This window comes from Eurosta solidaginis, chromosome 4 (genome assembly GCF_040869045.1).
Source record: "Eurosta solidaginis isolate ZX-2024a chromosome 4, ASM4086904v1, whole genome shotgun sequence".
Taxonomy (NCBI): domain Eukaryota; kingdom Metazoa; phylum Arthropoda; class Insecta; order Diptera; family Tephritidae; genus Eurosta; species Eurosta solidaginis.
The window spans coordinates 153,992,524-154,011,300 of record NC_090322.1 but is presented as its reverse complement, the minus strand read 5'-3'; the positions used below and the strand labels follow the sequence as shown (position 1 = coordinate 154,011,300).

Here is an 18,777-nt window from a genome sequence, read left to right as displayed (position 1 = left end):
TCGAAAAGGCGTGCACTCTTAGAACTAAGGGCCACTCCCTTTTAAAATACTCATTAACACCTTTCATTTGATACCCATACCGTACAAACAAATTCTAGAGTCACCCCTGGTCCACCTTTATATCAATATTTCGAAAAGGCGTCCACCCATAGAACTAAGGCCCACTCCCTTTTGAAATACTCATTAACACCTTTCATTTGATACCCATATTGTAGAAACGCATTCTAGAGTCATCCCTGGTCCACCTTTATGGCGATATCTCGAAAAGACGTCCACCTATAAAACTAAAGCCCACTCCCTTTTAAAATACTCATTAACACCTTTCATTTGATACCCATATCGTACAAACAAATTCTAGAGTCATCCCTGGTCCACCTTTATATCGATATTTCGAAAAGACGTGCACCCTTAGAACTAAGGCCCACTCCCTTTTAAAATACTCATTAACACCTTTCGTTTGATACCCATGTTGTATAAACGCATTTTTGAGTCATCCCTGTTCCGCCTCTATGGAGATATCTCGAAAAGGCGTCCACCTATAGAACTAAGGCCCACTCCCCTTTAAAATACTCATTAACACCTTTCATTTGATACCCATACCGTACAAACAAATTCTAGAGTCACCCCTGGTCCACCTTTATATCGATATTTCGAAAAGGCGTACACCCATAGAACTAAGGCCCTCTCCCTTTTAAAATACTCATTAACACCTTTCGTTTGATACCCATATTGTATAAACGCATTCTAGAGTCATCCCTGGTCCACCCTTATGGCGATATCTCGAAAAGGCGTCCACCTATAAAAATAAGGCCCACTCCCTTTTAAAATACTCATTAACACCTTTCACTTGATACCCATATCTTACAAACAAATTCTAGAGTCACCCCTGGTCCACCTTTATGGCGATATCTCGAAAAGGCGTCCACCTATAGAACTGAGGCCAACGCCCTGTTAAAAAAACGCATTAACACCTTTCTTTTGATACCCATATCGTACAAACAACACATTCCAGGGTTACCCTAGGTTCATTTTCCTACATGGTATTTTCCCTTATTTTGTCTCCATAGCTCTCAACTGAGTATGTAATGTTCGGTTACACCCGAACTTAGCCTTCTTTACTTGTTTTTAACTAAATTTGTAAGTTCGTGTACCATTAAACGGTCAACTGAACACTAGAGATTTGAGTGGGCTTACAATGCCATTAAAAATAAAACAATTGTTATGTTGCTATTAACTCGGCGTTAGTTTTAAAAGAAAGTTGTCCCAGAGCGACGCGACTTTGTTCGAATTCTATGAGATGGCAGCGATATTTTCTCTTGATAATCGCGCCCATAAACAGCGCCCATCTACCTCCCACTCCTTTAGTTATTTAAAACAAATTCATTTGAAACCTGCAGAGTTGCTCTTAAAGCAATAAAAATGCAAATTGTTTTTCTTTAAAGCTTTCAATTAACTTTGTTTTTTGTCTGTTCTTTGTCATATAAAGTTTTTAATATCATCATGATTATCCATGCAGTAAAAGTTGCTGTGAACTGCCCTTTTGAGGCTGATAATACATATTTGTTTAACAACATGAAGCCAGTGGCGTGGCTAGTACTATTGTGAAGGGGGAAGATATTATATTTCACGCATTTTTTACATTGCGACTGTTTGACTTCTAACCACATATTAAAGTGCTTTATGAACTTGAAGATCACACTCACTCGGGAAGTGGGTCCCAGGAACCTTGCAGAAATTACTCCAGAATTGTTTGGCTAACAGTTGGGGATAGTTTAAAAATCGTTTTGGAATCTTTTAGCACTACGTCGGGACTAATTTCGTGGTCTATTCCAAGCTTTTTTGAAACATTCCGAAAATAATTTCTAGACCAATTCTTGAATTTTTCAAGATAATTTCCAAATTTTTTTGTTTTTTGTAGGTTAAGTTAGTGAGGACTATATTATAATTTTGAGATTCCCTCAGCATTATTTGGGGATCTTAGTATCGTTTTAAAGAGACAATTCCGAACTAATTATCATATTATATTTGTTTCTAAAATGATTATAAACCGCGAAGAGGGGGCTAATCCCAACTGTACCAACCTCCACTTGCAAACCGAAAGGATTTTATATCAGCAGGAAAGCTTATGCATGCCTTCTGCCTCCTGTGTTAAGCTTATCGTTTTAAACCGATAATCCGTTCTCTTACTTTTTTATAATAAGTTGCAAACCGCCAAGGTGAAAGATATAGACGTTAAAAAGTTTAGCATACTTAAAACATTTTTCTAAACTTCTGTGAGTTTTGAACTTCACAAGATAATTCGGTATATTTAGTGCTTTATAAACTATGAAGTTTTATACAAATCTATAGTACAATATAGGTGGACACCGTTTATCGTCAAAAAGGAAGTAAGTTCGAGCATGATAGGCTGAATGGCAAATCATATTTTATATCTTAAATGTTACTCATACGCCCTGGCACACAGGAATTATACACCCCATCGCAAACTCACGCTATTGGCATAATTTATTAGTTTTACGTATCAAGCTTTTAGTTTATAACACAAAGTCTGCCCTAACCTCCCAAAAAATCAAAAATTTCATATAAAATCCGCCCAGGAAATGGGTCAAAATAGTTTTCTGATGTGTAAATTGTATTTGCTCACGGTATGGAGGAATTCAGAATGTAGGCGTTTGTTAGCGAAATGTTAATGATAAGTTATTGAAGAACCGTGGGAGAGGCCTCCATTTCTCCATGCACGACTTATCGGTATGTTATCGATAAACTGTCGAAGAGTTATCGATTTTTAATCGAAGTGGGTTAAATTTTCTACAGGTAAGAAGGTTATTAATGAGCTACCGATTTTTGTCGACGGGCTAGCAGATATTATTTATTTTTTTTTTTCAAAAAATTTTCATTTATTTACTGGAAGTATGTATATTGGCATGTTATCAAAATGTTATCGGCTTGAAATCGATTTCTTATCAAAAAGTTATCTGTAAAGGCGGAAGATATTATATTTCACGCATTTTTCACATTTCGCGGAGAAGTAAATCAAGATGAGAGAAAAGGCTTTGAAGAGATTTACAAGGTATAATCGATACAGCTGTTGCCTTTTCCGTCCTGATGTCACGTTGTTTCAAATTTTTCCCAAATAATTAAATAATATTTTTTTTTTGATACAAGCATCGAGGGAAGATTTTTAAGACTGATTGACCTCATAACCACAGATTAAAAGGATTTATGAACTTGAAGAGCACACTCACTCGGGAACTGGGTCCCAAGAGCATTGCCGGCAATGAAAAAGCTTGTAAACTGGCAAAGATCGGTGCATTGTTAAACATCTCAATAGCAGTCACAGTGCATCTGCCAATAAGGAATGGCATGCTTACCAATCTCAAAAAACCCCGAACTCACTATTGATATTCTTTAGTCACTTGTAAAATCACCAAGCAAATATGGTCTTGCTACAACCAAAAAGGAGCAGATTTTCTACTAAATATGTCAACGGATGAGATATTCAGGATCACATTCACAACTAGAGGCGCTGACCATTTGAAAGAATAAGAGTTTCCTCCAACGACAGTTATAGGAGCTGTAGTGAGAACAGTTTTAAGAAGAGAGTCAACTATTTTCTATGCGAAAATACGGTCCCGAATTTTGGGCAAACATTAGGCGTCAGCAGGTATATTGATATAACCAAATAGTTTGAGTTAAACCACATAGGGTTTCTAGTTGATTAGTTTCAGATGAATGTGAAGCAAAATTGCGCCTAGAACGCTTTTTTGGGCTCGAGCTCTCCAGCTGAGCAGCGCATCAACCTAGTAACCCGGAACTTAAAGAGAACCGACTGTGTAGGCTACTTATAAGTTACAGAACCCTTTTTGCTGCCTTCTCTGCACTATATCTATACTTGAATGGAATCTATTCAAGGTTTATAATGTCTGCTAGGCCTCTTTTAATTAGCGTGGGGGTTACTTTGGCTAAAGTTTTTTTTATAGATTAAAGCGGACACTTTTAAATAGTAAGAAAAACCCTGAAGCATAAGCAACTCTTTTACTCATGTGACATAGATTCCGGCTGGGTTTTCTAATAGGATATATCGTTTCAGAGTTTTGCAAAATTGTCTGCTCCTAGTTTGTAGGTAATTTTATGGTCACTTGTTTAAAATGAGCTTGCACAGCTCCTAAGATGTAACAAATTAAATGAGATAACATGGCGTGAGTGGGGAGTTCCCGATCGAATTTACAATCTTCCTGTTTCTTCGTAGTATTAAAGGTTTTTCGAAAGCTGATAGGTTTGATTATATACTGATACTTAGCACACAATTCATCTGTGATGTTAAACAAGCCCCAAAGTATATCACACTATCAGAAAGCCTTATCCCTCGATCATTAAGTACCCGGTCATTAAGTCACACAGATTTGGAACATAGTATTATAAAAAGTTTTTTCAAAACCAAATTGAATAGAAAACACCTATCTAGAAGATGTTTGCTGTCCTCTACGGCAGGCTGTAACTCGGTAGAGAATTGAAACATTCCTCGAGTATCTGAGCCTTTGGAAGAGAGTCAGCTCTACATTATTAAAAAAAAAACACAGCGGGTTGTGCAGCTTAGAATATACGCGAGGTAGGTATGCCTATCGTAAGAGGCGATTTAAATATCAAATTTATTCAAGGAGTTGTGCAGTTCAACACTCCTCAGGGATTTCAAGCGCAATATATAGGTTCTCCAAACCAATATTCAACCTCACCTACCCGTCAGGAATCTTTTTCATTCCCCAAAGTCTTCGGAGAGTGTCTTTATCGCTACATCAACAATTCCTAGGAACAACAATGATATCATGCTTCAAGTGTGCAAGGCAAAAAGAGACCTTAACAACCAAATATCAAGGAGTAAGAGGAAAGCATATTCTAAACAAAAAATTTGATGGTGGTATTCAAATAGCTTATGATGCTGCGGGCTCTATAAATAAGCTTTCAGCTCAGTAAATTGGGTCAAGCGAACTACCCCTACCTCCTTCGTAGGGCTTCTGGGCTCAATGGTTCTGGACTCAACGCTGACTACGGGAAATTGGAAGACGTATTAAGAGCTGCAGTATTGGTACACACGTCGATTTTGTTTGGGGTTTAAACTACGGTTTCAGCAGGAAAAAAACAAAATACTCTTCTTCTGGCCCCACCAGAAGAGTTCAGTAGACTCGTAGGGCGTACCACTCTGTATATATAGTGGCGACATAAATCTTAAATGGGAGTCCATTTTTTAGATACACCATATTTCTTTGGCAAGTAACAATAACGAATACTTTTTCTACGTATGAGTGCTGAGCATGATTATTGAGTTGTGATTGGAGCACCCATGACAATACATATAGCACCTTCAGTTTACCCCAAAGAGGATAGAGTGTGTTAAGGACTTTAGAATTCATAGTGGTTACGGACTTAACCAAATTGCAGGAATTTGTAGATAGAAAACTTGAGCAATATTTAGAGATTGCTACCATAGAGGAGATGGTTAATGGGATAGGTTAGGTTGAACTGGCTGATCATTAAAAATCTGAAATTTCTCTTGAGTGGTATGAGAAATATGCACTTCTGTCCATGCCTTTTCTGCTTGATGGGTCATATTTAACTTCTGTCTCCTTTTGATTTCTCCCAGAGGAGGAGAGATAGAGGAATACAAATACATCTTTTTAAAGACTTAACAGAGTGCTTACAACTGGGTTTATTCTCTAAGGAGATCCAGAGGCAAAACAGGACTACTACAGTGCTCCAGTGAAACAGCTAAACGAAAATTATATGAGCGGTAAAAATCTTTTCAAAGCTTAGCTCACTAGATTTATATGGGATATTTCCTGCACTAGTACGATGGCAAGTAAACCGGTCATGGGTTGGCTGAAAATAATCTTTGATAGGTGCGTAAAGTTGAATCGAGCGTCGCACTCTCGCGGCCTCTTTCTACCAAAGGCGGGAAATTGTGAGTTTCAAAGCTACTTTTATAAAGACCATTGAGAATCCGCTTACCCGCTCTAGTTCAATAAACTACGTTCTTTTTCGTGTGGCTTTCTAGTGTGCGTATAAACTTACCTACTTTTCCATTAATCATCGCCACTTCATTAAATTTTCGCTTACACAAAAAAATTTAGGTTTACTTTAACATCTTAGAACTATATACTAATGTGAGTAAGTTTCCTTACAACCGTCCTGCTTTATGTCCTTTTTTTTTTTGGTTTGTGACTTTACTGAAGTTTGCTTATTTGGAAAAAAAATAAAACCGAAATAATGTGCACTGGGCGATGCTCCCTCGCCACATAGGAATTTGGTTTTGTACAAATTTATGTATATATTTGTAAATATGTATGTAAACGAACCCTAAATTTTATGTACCAGTTAAAGGTATTTACGCATCTGCTGGGATATAATGCTTACATTAATATAGCGACTATTTACGTCGTTATAAATATTATTCCCTTCGCTTATGTCCTTTGGCATTTTAAATAACCCAAAATCTCTTCTTGATTTGATTTTATGCAATGTCAGTACATTTGAAACAGGGTGCATTGAGTACCGTTTTTTCCTGCAGATCACACTTCCTACATCTTCTGTTACTGACGTGGTCTAACTTATAAATATGTGACGCCAGAAGGTGTGAGGCTTAAGACTTCTTTTGTCAGAGATCTGCGCCGCTTTTTGAGTCTAATGCCGTAGGATTTACACATCTGTCCACGCATGTCTCCTTTTGATTCCTCCCATACGGCCAACTCATCCGCCTTTTCATTACCTTCTTTCCATTAATGGCCAGAAACCTAGTATAGATGTATGGTCCGGCCTGAGCGAAGTTTTTCCAATGCTTTTTTGCATTCCAGGACACTTCTTGATGCAGTACTGTGTGAGATTGTATCCTTAACAGCAGCCTGGCTATTGATGTATATGTTAGCGCGACTGCAGCTTAATCACGCTTTATCCAGAATTTTAGCCGCTTTCTTTCGGCTACAATCTCGGCCTGAAAGACGCTGCAGTAGTCTGGCGGCCTGTATTATCCTATATCTATTTCTGTATGAACCCTTCCGTTAGTTTCGAACCATCGGTATGTATACACGTGTATAGCATATTCTCTAATTTCTGCACCATAGCACCAATCCTCCGGCTCAGTTGTGGCCCCAACATCTCTTTGGAAGCTCATGCACGGAACCGCATATTCCGTTTGCCCGATATTAGATGGCGCTATACTGCTATGGCCATAAGGCCGTTGCTAACGCGATATTTTTGGCCATTAGGTCTGCAGACGGGATGTATAAATATTTCTTAGTACACCACTGAAAAAATCTTCGTCACATAACATCTTCCTTGGCCGATACTGGGGGTTGCCCAAGTCAAATATCTTATAAGACGACCTTAGAATGCCTTATTGCACCACGGAATTAGAAAAAAATTTTCTAAGCGGGGTCGCCCCTCAGCAGTATTGGGCAAGCACTCCGATTATATTGTTTTGTCATAAAAAGCTCTCAGAGCAAACCCATCTGCCTTGCAGATGCTGTTCGGAGTCGACATAAAACAAGTACGTCCCATCCCGCCAATTTGTAGGAAAAATTAAAATTAGCACGACGCAAATTGGAAGAGAAGCTCAGCCTAAAATCTCTTCGGAGGCTATCTACATGGAAATGTGCTGTCTACAGGACGATAGAAATTTTGTTTAGTCTCGGAAACGAGTTCTTAAAGGCATAAACGACATTGTTCAGAAGTAAGTATTTTGAAATTTTTATCCCGCTATTTATGTCCTTTCATGAGCGACATGGGGTAGGCAGAGCCTCGCCGGCTAAATAAACCAGATTCTAAATTTTAAAACTATAAGTTCCTGCATCACCCTGTATAGTGAACTATTTGTTGACATTCAAGTTGTTATCTTCAACGTTGGACGATTATCTTTTCCCATAAGCAGCTCTACAGCCGCAAATATTCACCTTTTCTCCTTTTATTTGCAATAATGTATCGGATAGTCCCAAATTAGTTGTAAACGTTTTTTGGTTTTCTTATATTAAATCTTGATGATTCAAAATGTTTCTTTCTTTGGATATATTTTTATGCTCGTATTTGAGTTATTTCGTTGTTTGTCTTTCTTCTTCTCTTGTCTTTTTTCATTTTTTTAGGCCCCCTTTCAACCGTTGTTACTTTTGTGGTAATTTGGCTGTCACTTTCAACAGCTTCCATCAGGACATCTCAATATGCCATCATGCCTATCAATGACCTTGTGAGTTATCCTGCTCAGATTTGATTTGATTTATATCATGTGACTTCAATCGCTTCTTATGTGATTGGTGATCCGAAGTTTTTTGATTGAGGACATCATTGATAAAGGTACATACGTGTGTATGTATGTGACATGAAGGACCGTTTGAGCTATATTGTTGTTGGTCTTGTTGTTGTTGTAGCAGTACTTCGCCGTTTACGCTTTCGTTCGTTAGTGCGATATGCTAGTGAAATGAAGCATAGACTATCAGCTGAGGCGATATCTGATCAGTGTTGCCACTTTCAAAACCATTTTGGCGATAAATTTAAAAAAAATAACATGATTTGATTTTTCTTCGTAGAGATCTGTTCCCTACTTAGTTTAAGTCACCCCCTAGAATTTCTCGGCTATAGCTTTTAGTTCTTAATGCTGATTTGTAAATAATTGAGATCATTCACGGTTTCAAATTCGTATCGCCGATTCTTTCTTTAATGGCAACAAGTCATTCGTCATTCATCTCGATTTTCAAGGTCTGAAGCCTCCATGTTTCAAAAGCTCGGCAGATAATCCATCATGTCCAGGCACCTTTCTATTATTTAGCCGGGAGAGTTCAATTACTACTCGGCCATAGTCGGGCAGCGAAACTATGTTGTGTCATATAGATTAGATTATAGGGTTCGTCATCTCCATAGCTCGTAATAAGGATGCGTTTTCCATCCGTGACTGAAGCCTGCTCTGTACACTAATCACCACGTTGCCATTAATATTCCTGCAGAGTTCCGCCAAAAAAATTGCGGAATTATTCCTATCATTATTTCTTCTCGCCTCAGCGAAGTCAATAAAGCTCAACCCATTGAACGTGTTATATGGTAAAAGCTGAATTTTCTGACCCAAGGCCAATTACATCTTAATTGCTCACTCCGACTTCATTTGAGCTTTCTAAGTTCTGATAGAAAAAGTCCTGGAAAACCACCAAAGTAGTTACCGGCGAAGCGACGACATGCGTTTCTCTCCTTATGGCCGCTATGGTAGACGCCCTCCTTTCTGTTACATGTATGGCGCTAATGTCAGCCTTTGCCTTTATGATCTCATTAACCAGCCGGGCATCGGCATATTCCCCTGAGGGGATGCAGGTAACAATATAATTATAGCTTGGCGCTTTAAACCTAATAATAGACTTAGGCTTAGCTTTCCTCACAATTTTGGTAGAGCTATTTGATTTTTTCCGTAAATTGGCAGGACGTCCTTGTGTCATGCTGCCGCCGAATAGCTGCTGATATTTTCCTTAGAAGCTTTTGATGTCGAAAATACACTCAGAGTGTTTGTGTACCGCTTGCCAAGAGCCACTTTCACTTAAAAAACCTTGAAAACTGTTTCTTTAATATTTGCTACTTATTTTAAAGGGGCATAAACCCATAATCTTCACTGTGGTTGGCGAACAGGTTTCCTCGCGGTTCGAGGGGATGTATAGCGAAACCCTTACAAGGGGTTGCTAGCAGAATGTATCGAATTCTATTTATCTAGCAGGCGTAGCTCTGGCAATCTAGAAGGTTCAAAGTAATAACATCAAATCATTCACGAGATAGTCCGGCTAATACCTTTATAATGCTTTTTTCTGGAGCATACGATATCAGTATCCGGGAGAAGACTATCAACATAGATAAAACTTCAAGAAACATTCGAGGAGTTACCTAATCTCTACAAGAAGAAAAAGAAGAAGCCCACTATCTCCAAACCACGGCAAATATGGGAATTCTAGATTCATGTCCCATAATCAAAGCCTTGAAACATTTGCCGGGCTAATCATCAGAACAATAATATCTTCATATGGAATTCAGCAACAAAAACGAAAATAAGATCTTATCGCAACTGCCTGATGTTTGTCACAGAGTTATGGATGTATGCAAAGGAGGATGATATAGTCCCTGGAGTCTACAAATGAAAATCTTCACTGCAGATGTGTTGCCCTTGCCAGAAAGCCAACTGCGTGTTACGTGGAAATTTAAATGATAAGTCGAACGTACATATGAGCACAGCTAGATAAGTCAAGATGCATCGGCTTCGCTGGTTGGGCCATGCTATGCGAATTAATGAACATGCTCCAGTTCATAAAACATTCCAATCAATAATAGAAGTTGGCAGCAGATAAATATTTGGTTGACAATTTGGTTGTAGACGCTGACTTGCTATAAAGAAATTTTATGCGCTCAATAACTCCTTGGCTTCCTTGCTAGGTACCTTCTATTAGAGATCATTGCTCGACCGAATATAAATTTCATTTTTCCCTGCTTTGTCATCAGAAAACTCATTCCTTTGAAATTATTATGTATAAAATTAAAAAAATAAATCTAAGGCGCGATAACCTTTTTTTCCGAGCCTCTCTTCAAATTTGCGTCGTGCTCCTTTTTTAAACCGTTTTATTTAGCTGGCCGGCACGAATTTTGTAATTGAAATTTAAGTAACTTCCCGATAAGCTACAAGCTTAAAACTTGAAATATAGTTCAGAACCCGATGACAATGCAATAATAAGAAAAAACTTCCGATAGGTGGCGCATGGATCGAAATATTTCAAAAAATCGTATTTGTGGTCCGATTTGGTTCATATTTGGAACACATAATACATACAAGAATAGAAAGCGACCCATGAAAAAAATCACCGCTACGTGGCACAGGGATGGAGATATTCAAAAAAAATCGTATTTGTGGTCCGATTTGGTTCATATTTGGAACACATAATGCATACAAGAATAGAAAGCGACCTATGAAAAAATCGCCGCTAGGTGGCGCAAGGATCGAGATATTACAAAATATTATTTGTGGTCCGATTTGGTACATATTTGAATAGAAAGCGGCCTATGATGTCCGATTTGGATCATATTTGGAACATATATTACATACATTCCTGTAGAAGTGACATCAAAATATTTTGGAGTTCGAGGAGGGACAAGCCTACGTAACTCAGTGTCGAGTAAGGTCTTTGGAATGATTATATATTGAGGACTTAGATTGTAACAAATTTTCAGGAAAAAGTACTTGTAATAATGAGTCACTAAATGAATTAAATAAAATGAGAAATAATAGGCAATTAAATAAAGACTAAACACATGAAAATAAAATAATTAAAGAAAAATGTTTAATTTATATGAGTTAACCGGGGATTGCCCGTATCGCTTTAAATGTATGATGTCACGATATTTAAATTTTTCCCAAATTATTAAATAAATTATAAAATTAACAAGTAAGCAGTTTCACAAAAGAAACCGAGTGAACCGAAGAAAAAAGGCAGTGAGTGCCAAGTACTCGCACTATGCATAAACAAATAGGTGTAAGTTTACAAAACTCATATTGTTATGTAAACCAGAGCTCGCCCGGGGTTTTAAGATGCTTCACAACAGAGGTAACTTTACCAAAAACAATTAATTTCGAGCCTTTTGACAATAACTTCATAGGCATCTTATTGGTTACAGCGAATACCGACAAGTTATAGTTTTATTATGGGATCATTTTTGGTATCGTATCGGCTTGTAATCGCATTTAGATGGATAAGGCATCGATTTTATATTGAGGTTTAAAACGCATCTGTTTCATAACAAGGCGCAGAATCGTCGATAACAAATCAATAACACGCCTTAACAAATTTATAACACTTCGATAACAAATCGATAACTCCTTCATACCTCATCAATAAAAAACCGATAGCGTGTCTAAAACAAATGTATAATACACCCATAACCCGTCGATAAAACCGATTAGTCATCGTTATCAAACTGTTTCTCTCATACCCACTTTACCACGTAATGTTCCCACATTACGCTACAGAAAACATAGTAACTATACTTAGGCTTTCATTCTGTACTCTCCAGTACACCATACCAATATCACACACTACGCTGACATTTTGGATTCTCACATACCGAGAGCAAAGATGTTTACAAATCAATAATTTATCTTATAAAAGTCACACCTGCTCCCGACTGACAAATTTTACAGATATTTGTTGGTGTTGTGCTACTAGAAGCAGGGGCGGATTAAAGGAGGGGCTAGAAGGGGCTATAGCCCCGGCATCTGGAGGGCACCGCGAGCTCGAATAAATAATATCATATTACGTATTTGCGTACACATAATTTAATTTTGCACCTCAAAATTTATATACAATATTAATATGGAAAAGATTACACGTACTCGTTAAGAATAAGATAATATAAGCAAGCACGTTCAGAGTTCGGACTATAATAAGTATCATGACATATAGTCATTGTAATCTGAACCCACTTGCTTAGATTATCACAAAAACACCATCGATGGCACTTGTTCAGAAGCCGATCGAACGTCGATGCATGTCATGTCGTGGCGATGCAGCAAAACTTGTACTAACAAGTAAGGAAGGTTAAGTTCGGGTGTAACCGAACATTACATACTCAGTTGAGAGCTATGGTGACAACATAAGGGAAAATAACCATGTAGGAAAATGAACCGAGGGAAACCCTGGAATGTGTTTGTATGACATGTGTATCAAATGAAAGGCATTAAAGAATATTTTATGAGGGAGTGGGCCATAGTTCTATAGGTGGACGCCATTTAGGGATATAGCCATAAAGGTGGATCAGGGTTGACTCTAGAATGCGTTTGTACGATATGGGTATCAAATGAAAGGTATTAATGAGTATTTTAAAAGGGCGTGGACCTAAGTTCTATAGATGGACGCCTTTTCGAGATATCGCCGTAAAGATGGACCAGGGGTGACTCCAGAATGCGTTTGTACGATATGGGTATCAAATGAAAGGTGTTAATGAGCATTTTAAAAGGGAGTAATCCTTAGTTCCATAGGTGGACGCCGTTTCGAGATATCGCCATAAAGGTGGACCAGGGGTGACCCTAGAATTTGTTTGCACAATATGGGCATCAAACGAATGGTGTTAATGAGTATTTTAAAAGGGAGTGGGCCTTAGTTCTATAGGTGGACGCTGTTTCGAGATATCGCCATAAAGGTGGGCCAGGGGTGACTCTTGAATTCGTTTGTGCAATATGGGTATCAAACGAAAGGAGTTAATGAGTATTTTAAGAGGGAGTGGTCCTTAGTTCTATAGGTGGACGCATTTTCGAGGTATCGCAATAAAGGTGGACCAGGGGTGACTCTAGACTTTGTTTGTACGATATGGGTATCAAATCAAAGGTGTTAATGAGTATTTTTAAAATGGAGTGGGCCTTCGTTTTATAGGTGTTCGCCTTTTCGAGATATCGCCATAAAGGTGGACCAGGGGTGACTTTAGAATTTGTTTGTATGATATGGGAATCAAATGAAAGGTGATAATGATTATTTTAAAAGGGCGTGGGGCTTAGTTTTATAAGTGGACCCCTTTTCGAGATATCGCCATAAAGGTGGACCAGGGGTGACTCTAGAATTCGTTTGTGCAATATGGGTATCAAACGAAAGGAGTTAATGAGTATTTTAAGAGGGAGTGGGCCTTAGTTCTATAGGTGGACGCCTTTTCGAGATATCGCCATAAAGATGGACCAGGTGTGACTCTAGAATGCGTTTGTACGATATGGGTATCAAATGAAAGGTGTTAATGAGTATTTTAAAAGGGAGTAATCCTTAGTTCCATAGGTGGACGCTGTTTCGAGATATCGCCATAAAGCTGGGCCGGGGGTGACTCTAGAATTCGTTTGTGCAATACGGGTATCAAACGAAAGGAGTTAATGAATATTTTAAGAGGGAGTGGGCCTTTCTGGACCAGGGGTGACTCTAGACTTTGTACGATATGGGTATCAAATGAAAGGTATTAATGAGTATTTTTAAAAGGGAGTGGGCCTTCGTTCTATAGGTGTTCGCCTTTTCGAAATATCGCCATAAAGGTGGACCAGGGGTGACTCTAGAATGAGTTTGTACGATATGGGTATCAAATTAAAGGTATTAATGAGAGTTTTAAAAGGGAGTGGTGGTAGTTGTATATGTGAAGGCGTTTTCCAGATATCGACCAAAATGTGGACCAGGGTGACCCAGAACATCATATGTTGGATACCGCTACTTTATTTATATATGTAATACCTGCCAAGATTTTAAGGTTTTTTTATTTCGTCCTGCAGAACTTTTTCATTTTCTTCTACTTAATATGGTAGGTGTCACAACCATTTTATAAAGTTTTTTCTAAAGTTATATTTCGCGTCAATAAAACAATCCAATTACCTTACCATATTTCTTCCCTTTTTTCGTAATTGGTATAGAATTATGGCATTTTTTTCATTTTTCGTAATTTTCGATATCGAAAAAGTGGGCGTGGTCATAGTCGGATTTCGTTCATTTTTCATACCAAGATAAAGTGAGTTCAGATAAGTATGTGAACTGAGTTTAGTAAAGATATATCGATTTTTGCTCAAGTTATCGTGTTAACGGCCATGCGGAAGGACAGACGGACGACTGTGTATAAAAACTGGGCGTGACATCAACCGATTTCGCCCATTTTCACAGAAAACAGTTAACGCCATAAAATCTATGCCCCTACCAAATTTCAAAAGGATTGCTTAATTTTTGTTCGACTTATGGCGTTAAAAGTATCCTAGACAAATTAAATGAAAAAGGGCGGAGCCACGCCCATTTTTAAATTTTCTTTTATTTTTGTATTTTGTTGCACCATATCATTACTGGAGTTGAATCTTGACATAATTTACTTATATACTGTAAAGATATTAAATTTTTTGTTAAAATTTTACTTTAAAAAAAATTTTTTTTTTAAAGTGGGCGTGGTCCTTCTCCGATTTTGCTAATTTTTATTAAGCGTACATATAGTAATAAGAGTAACGTTCCTGCCAAATTTCATTATGATATCTTCAACGACTGCCAAATTACAGCTTGCAAAAGTTTTAAATTACCTTCTTTTAAAAGTGGGCGGTGCCACGCCCATTGTCCAAAATTTTACTAATTTTCTATTTTGCGTCATAAGTTCAACTCATATACCAAGTTTCGTCGCTTTATCGGTCTTTTGTAATGAATTATCGCACTTTTTCGGTTTTTCGAAATTTTCGATATCGAAAAAGTGGACGTGGTTATAGTCCGATATCGTTCATTTTAAATAGCGATCTGAGATGAGTGCTCAGGAACCTACATACCAAATTTCATCAAGATACCTCAAAATTTACTCAAGTTATCGTGTTAACGGACGGACGGACGGACGGACGGACGGACATGGCTCAATCAAATTTTTTTTCGATCCTGATTATTTTGATATATGGAAGTCTATATCTATCTCGATTCCTTTATATATGTACAACCAACCGTTATCCAATCAAACTTAATATACTCTGTGAGCTCTGCTCAACTGAGTATAAAAATTGCTGGAAATAAATGTTTTCATACATTTAAAGCGATACGGACAATCCCCGGTTAACTCATATAAGTAGACAATATTTAGTTAATTCGTTCTAGTTCCATAAATAGAACAAAAACAACAACAAATACCAAGTTTCTCTGAAAACCGCCTTACAAACGTGCATAACTTCAACACTGAAAAATAAAAATAAAAACAACTTCAACACATAAGATAGTATATGCGAAAGAAGGCAATTGGGAAAAACTTTACAACAACTAAGGCATGACTTAGCTGAATGCGTTTGTAACCATTTCAACTATCGTAGGAGTGCGAGTTCGACTCCCACTCCCGGGAGAAAAGGCTTTGAATAGATTTACAAGGTATAATCGAAACAGCTGTCGCGTTGTCCCTCCTGATGTCGCGTTGTTTAAGTTTTTCCCAAATAATTAAATAAATTATTAAATACAAAAATGTTTAAGTTAAACGGTTTTGTTGAAAACAATACTAACATGAAGTAATAATAATACTGTAACGAATTTACTTAAATTCCTCTTATTTGCAACCTTCTTCTAACGCTCGTATCGCTAAATTGTTGAATAAAACACTCCAATATTCTGTATGACAAAATTGTCTTTATTAGACTACTTTCGAGTACTTAACAATTAAACTTCACTTCGCAACTGATAGCGTGTTCAAAACAAACTGGTTGCTCATACATCAGCTGGTGCTGCTTTTATACTCTTCGGTTTCCTCGTTCGCATATTTCTAGGCGTTACTCCTTCCAGAATTTACTAGTTCGCTGAAGATTGCATACTTTTGTGAGTAACTCAGAAATATGCATGTGTATGTGTGAGAACTACTTTGCTGATGATTGCATACTTTTGTGAGCATCTCTCCGCTGCTGTAGGTACATATTAGTAGACATAATGATTGATTTGTTTATGTAGATACAAGTGACTGCTTAGTATCGGCTTAGAGATGATAGTATCCCTTATTGTTGCTAATATTCGTCACAATACTAAAAGCTAGAAAATAATTAGGTAGGTCCTATGTAATAGTCACCACACTGCTCATCAATCTAGGGCGTTGATCCGACAAATAAATAAAAGCGTTGGACGCGTCAAATTTCTATTCATAGTCATATATAAGACCAACTGAACCTTAATAAGGTTATACTACGCCTCATATTTTTAGAAATTTCACGCGCTCAACGCTTTTATTTAAATGTCTGATCAACGCCCTAGATTGATGAGGAGTTTGAAGACTAGTACCTAGGACCTACCTAATTATTTTCTAGCTTTTAGTATTATTATTACTTTATGTAAGTATTGTTTTCAATAAAACCGTTTAATTTACAAATTTTTTTTAAATTATTTTATTGAATCATCAGATGCCACTCTCATACTTTTTCTTGATATGGTTGTAGATATTTAGTCAGATGTCAGAATGCTGATTTCCAGATGACTAATAGAGTTTATCTTAAAGTCACAGTTCCAAATGTTAACTTAATTTTTATTGAGTTAATAAAAAACTAGTGTTCGTGCTTTTTTGTTCAAAAATGAGTAGTTAATATCATTTTTAAATCTTTCTTCCATAGGTTGAATATGCAACAACAGAATCTGTGGTCACATTAGATTGGGAGAATGGTTTTGTAGAAGCGTCTGCGGCGAAAAATGAAAACATCACACAGGTATAAATTGCACAAACTATTTGCATCGATCAATAGATAAGCCAATTTTAAATAACTGCATTTTTTTTTTCTTTCACACACACTTTTATCTGCCATCAACTCAGGTATTCAAAGAACTTCTTTCACAAGCGAAAATCACTTATAATCTCAGCCCAGCACTACGACGACGCCGACAATCATTGCCACAGCAGGTGGGTAATAATGGAGCTGGTACACCAACACATCATCATCATCCACATCCATCGATGACAGGCGGCAGTGCTCATGGAACGCCATCGTATGCACAATCGCATGCACCAACACCAGCGCAATTGCAACATTTACAAAGGATACAAGAACGTAGTTTGGGTAGCAAACGTAATTCGTGCACAATATCCTAAAGTCAATAAATATGTGAGCAGTGGGATGGATAGGGGGTGGATAGTGTAGAGTTTAATAATGAGAGGGAATGCAAATGCAAAAGCTAACATGCATACGCGAATACATTCTGACATATACATATATATATATATACATACAATGCTTTTAGACCAACTATTTGTACCATAATTTGAGCTCAAAAAGGACTTTTTTTTGGAAGCTAAAAAGCTATGAGCCAAACAGAACGTATTTGTTTGCCCATGAAAAATTTGTGTTTGGTATATTTCCTATTTCGTGTTAGAAAATTTATACGCCAATGAAAGAGTACCTTCTAGACTCATTCATCTTCTTTTATTTATACAAAATGGCCAGTCATTGGGTCCGTTTAGCTTTTATTCATTTTTATTTTTATGCCAACGTCTAAGTAAAACTCATTGAGCACTTTGTCTATGAAGGAGCTCCTAAGCAGTGGTCCTATATTATATTTGCAACATCTATGAAATGATGAAAGGCTTACATGAAGTGATTTTAGTCTACCCGCAGCGTCATTTATTACACTGTTAAAGCTTCTTCACAAATAGACGATACCCTGCACGATTTTTTACGGCAGAGGGTTTTCCTCTACATACGACTCAAAACCTTCGGTTGCAAAAATAACACCAAAAAGTTGGAAGACTTGTGATGCCTTACCATGCACGGATAAGGCGCGATCAGTCTTTATGCAGTAATCTACATGAAGCTTGTATATGATATTAAGGAGAGGTATTCCAAAATAATTGATTAGGTTTGCGGGATCTTCTTTCTTTTATATTTGATAGAGCAGACTTAAATTAAATTAAATTAATCTAACAGTCGTCCGACCATATTTAGCACTGAAGTGCGTTAGACCGTCATTTCAAAGCGCTCTTTTATTTGTGTGCCGTGATATTGCTATTCCCACATTGTCATTGTCAGGTGGCTTAAATTTCCGTAGTCAGGGATTGGGGTAAGAGCTCGTTATCCTCCTCCCTCACTAGAAGTGCTTTTAAATTAAGCTTCGTCGGTGATAGCAAAAGAAGAAAATGCTGGTTGGTATAGGAAACGATCGAGCACGCTATCAAATTTAGAGGCAGGGAATAGTATATGTTCTATAAAACTTCTAGTATTTTCCAAAGGGACGGAGTAATTTTTAAACATAGAAATAAATAAATGCAAGAAGCGATAACCTCGAAGTT

At 37.4% G+C, this 18,777-nt stretch overlaps 1 protein-coding gene across 2 annotated transcripts in view; it reads left to right on the top strand.

Moving 5' to 3' along the window:
- Nucleotides 1–18,533, top strand: part of LOC137250522 (ras-related protein Rap-2a) — a 234,331-nt gene extending 215,798 nt beyond the window's left edge. For both annotated transcript variants that reach the window (XM_067783477.1, XM_067783479.1), the window contains exons 6-7: nt 17,111–17,203; nt 17,308–18,533. In XM_067783477.1, coding sequence (XP_067639578.1) covers nt 17,111–17,203; nt 17,308–17,583 — 369 coding nt within the window. In that variant the 3' untranslated portion in view covers nt 17,584–18,533. The remainder of the gene's footprint in view (nt 1–17,110; nt 17,204–17,307) is intronic.
- Nucleotides 18,534–18,777: the final 244 nt, after the last annotated feature.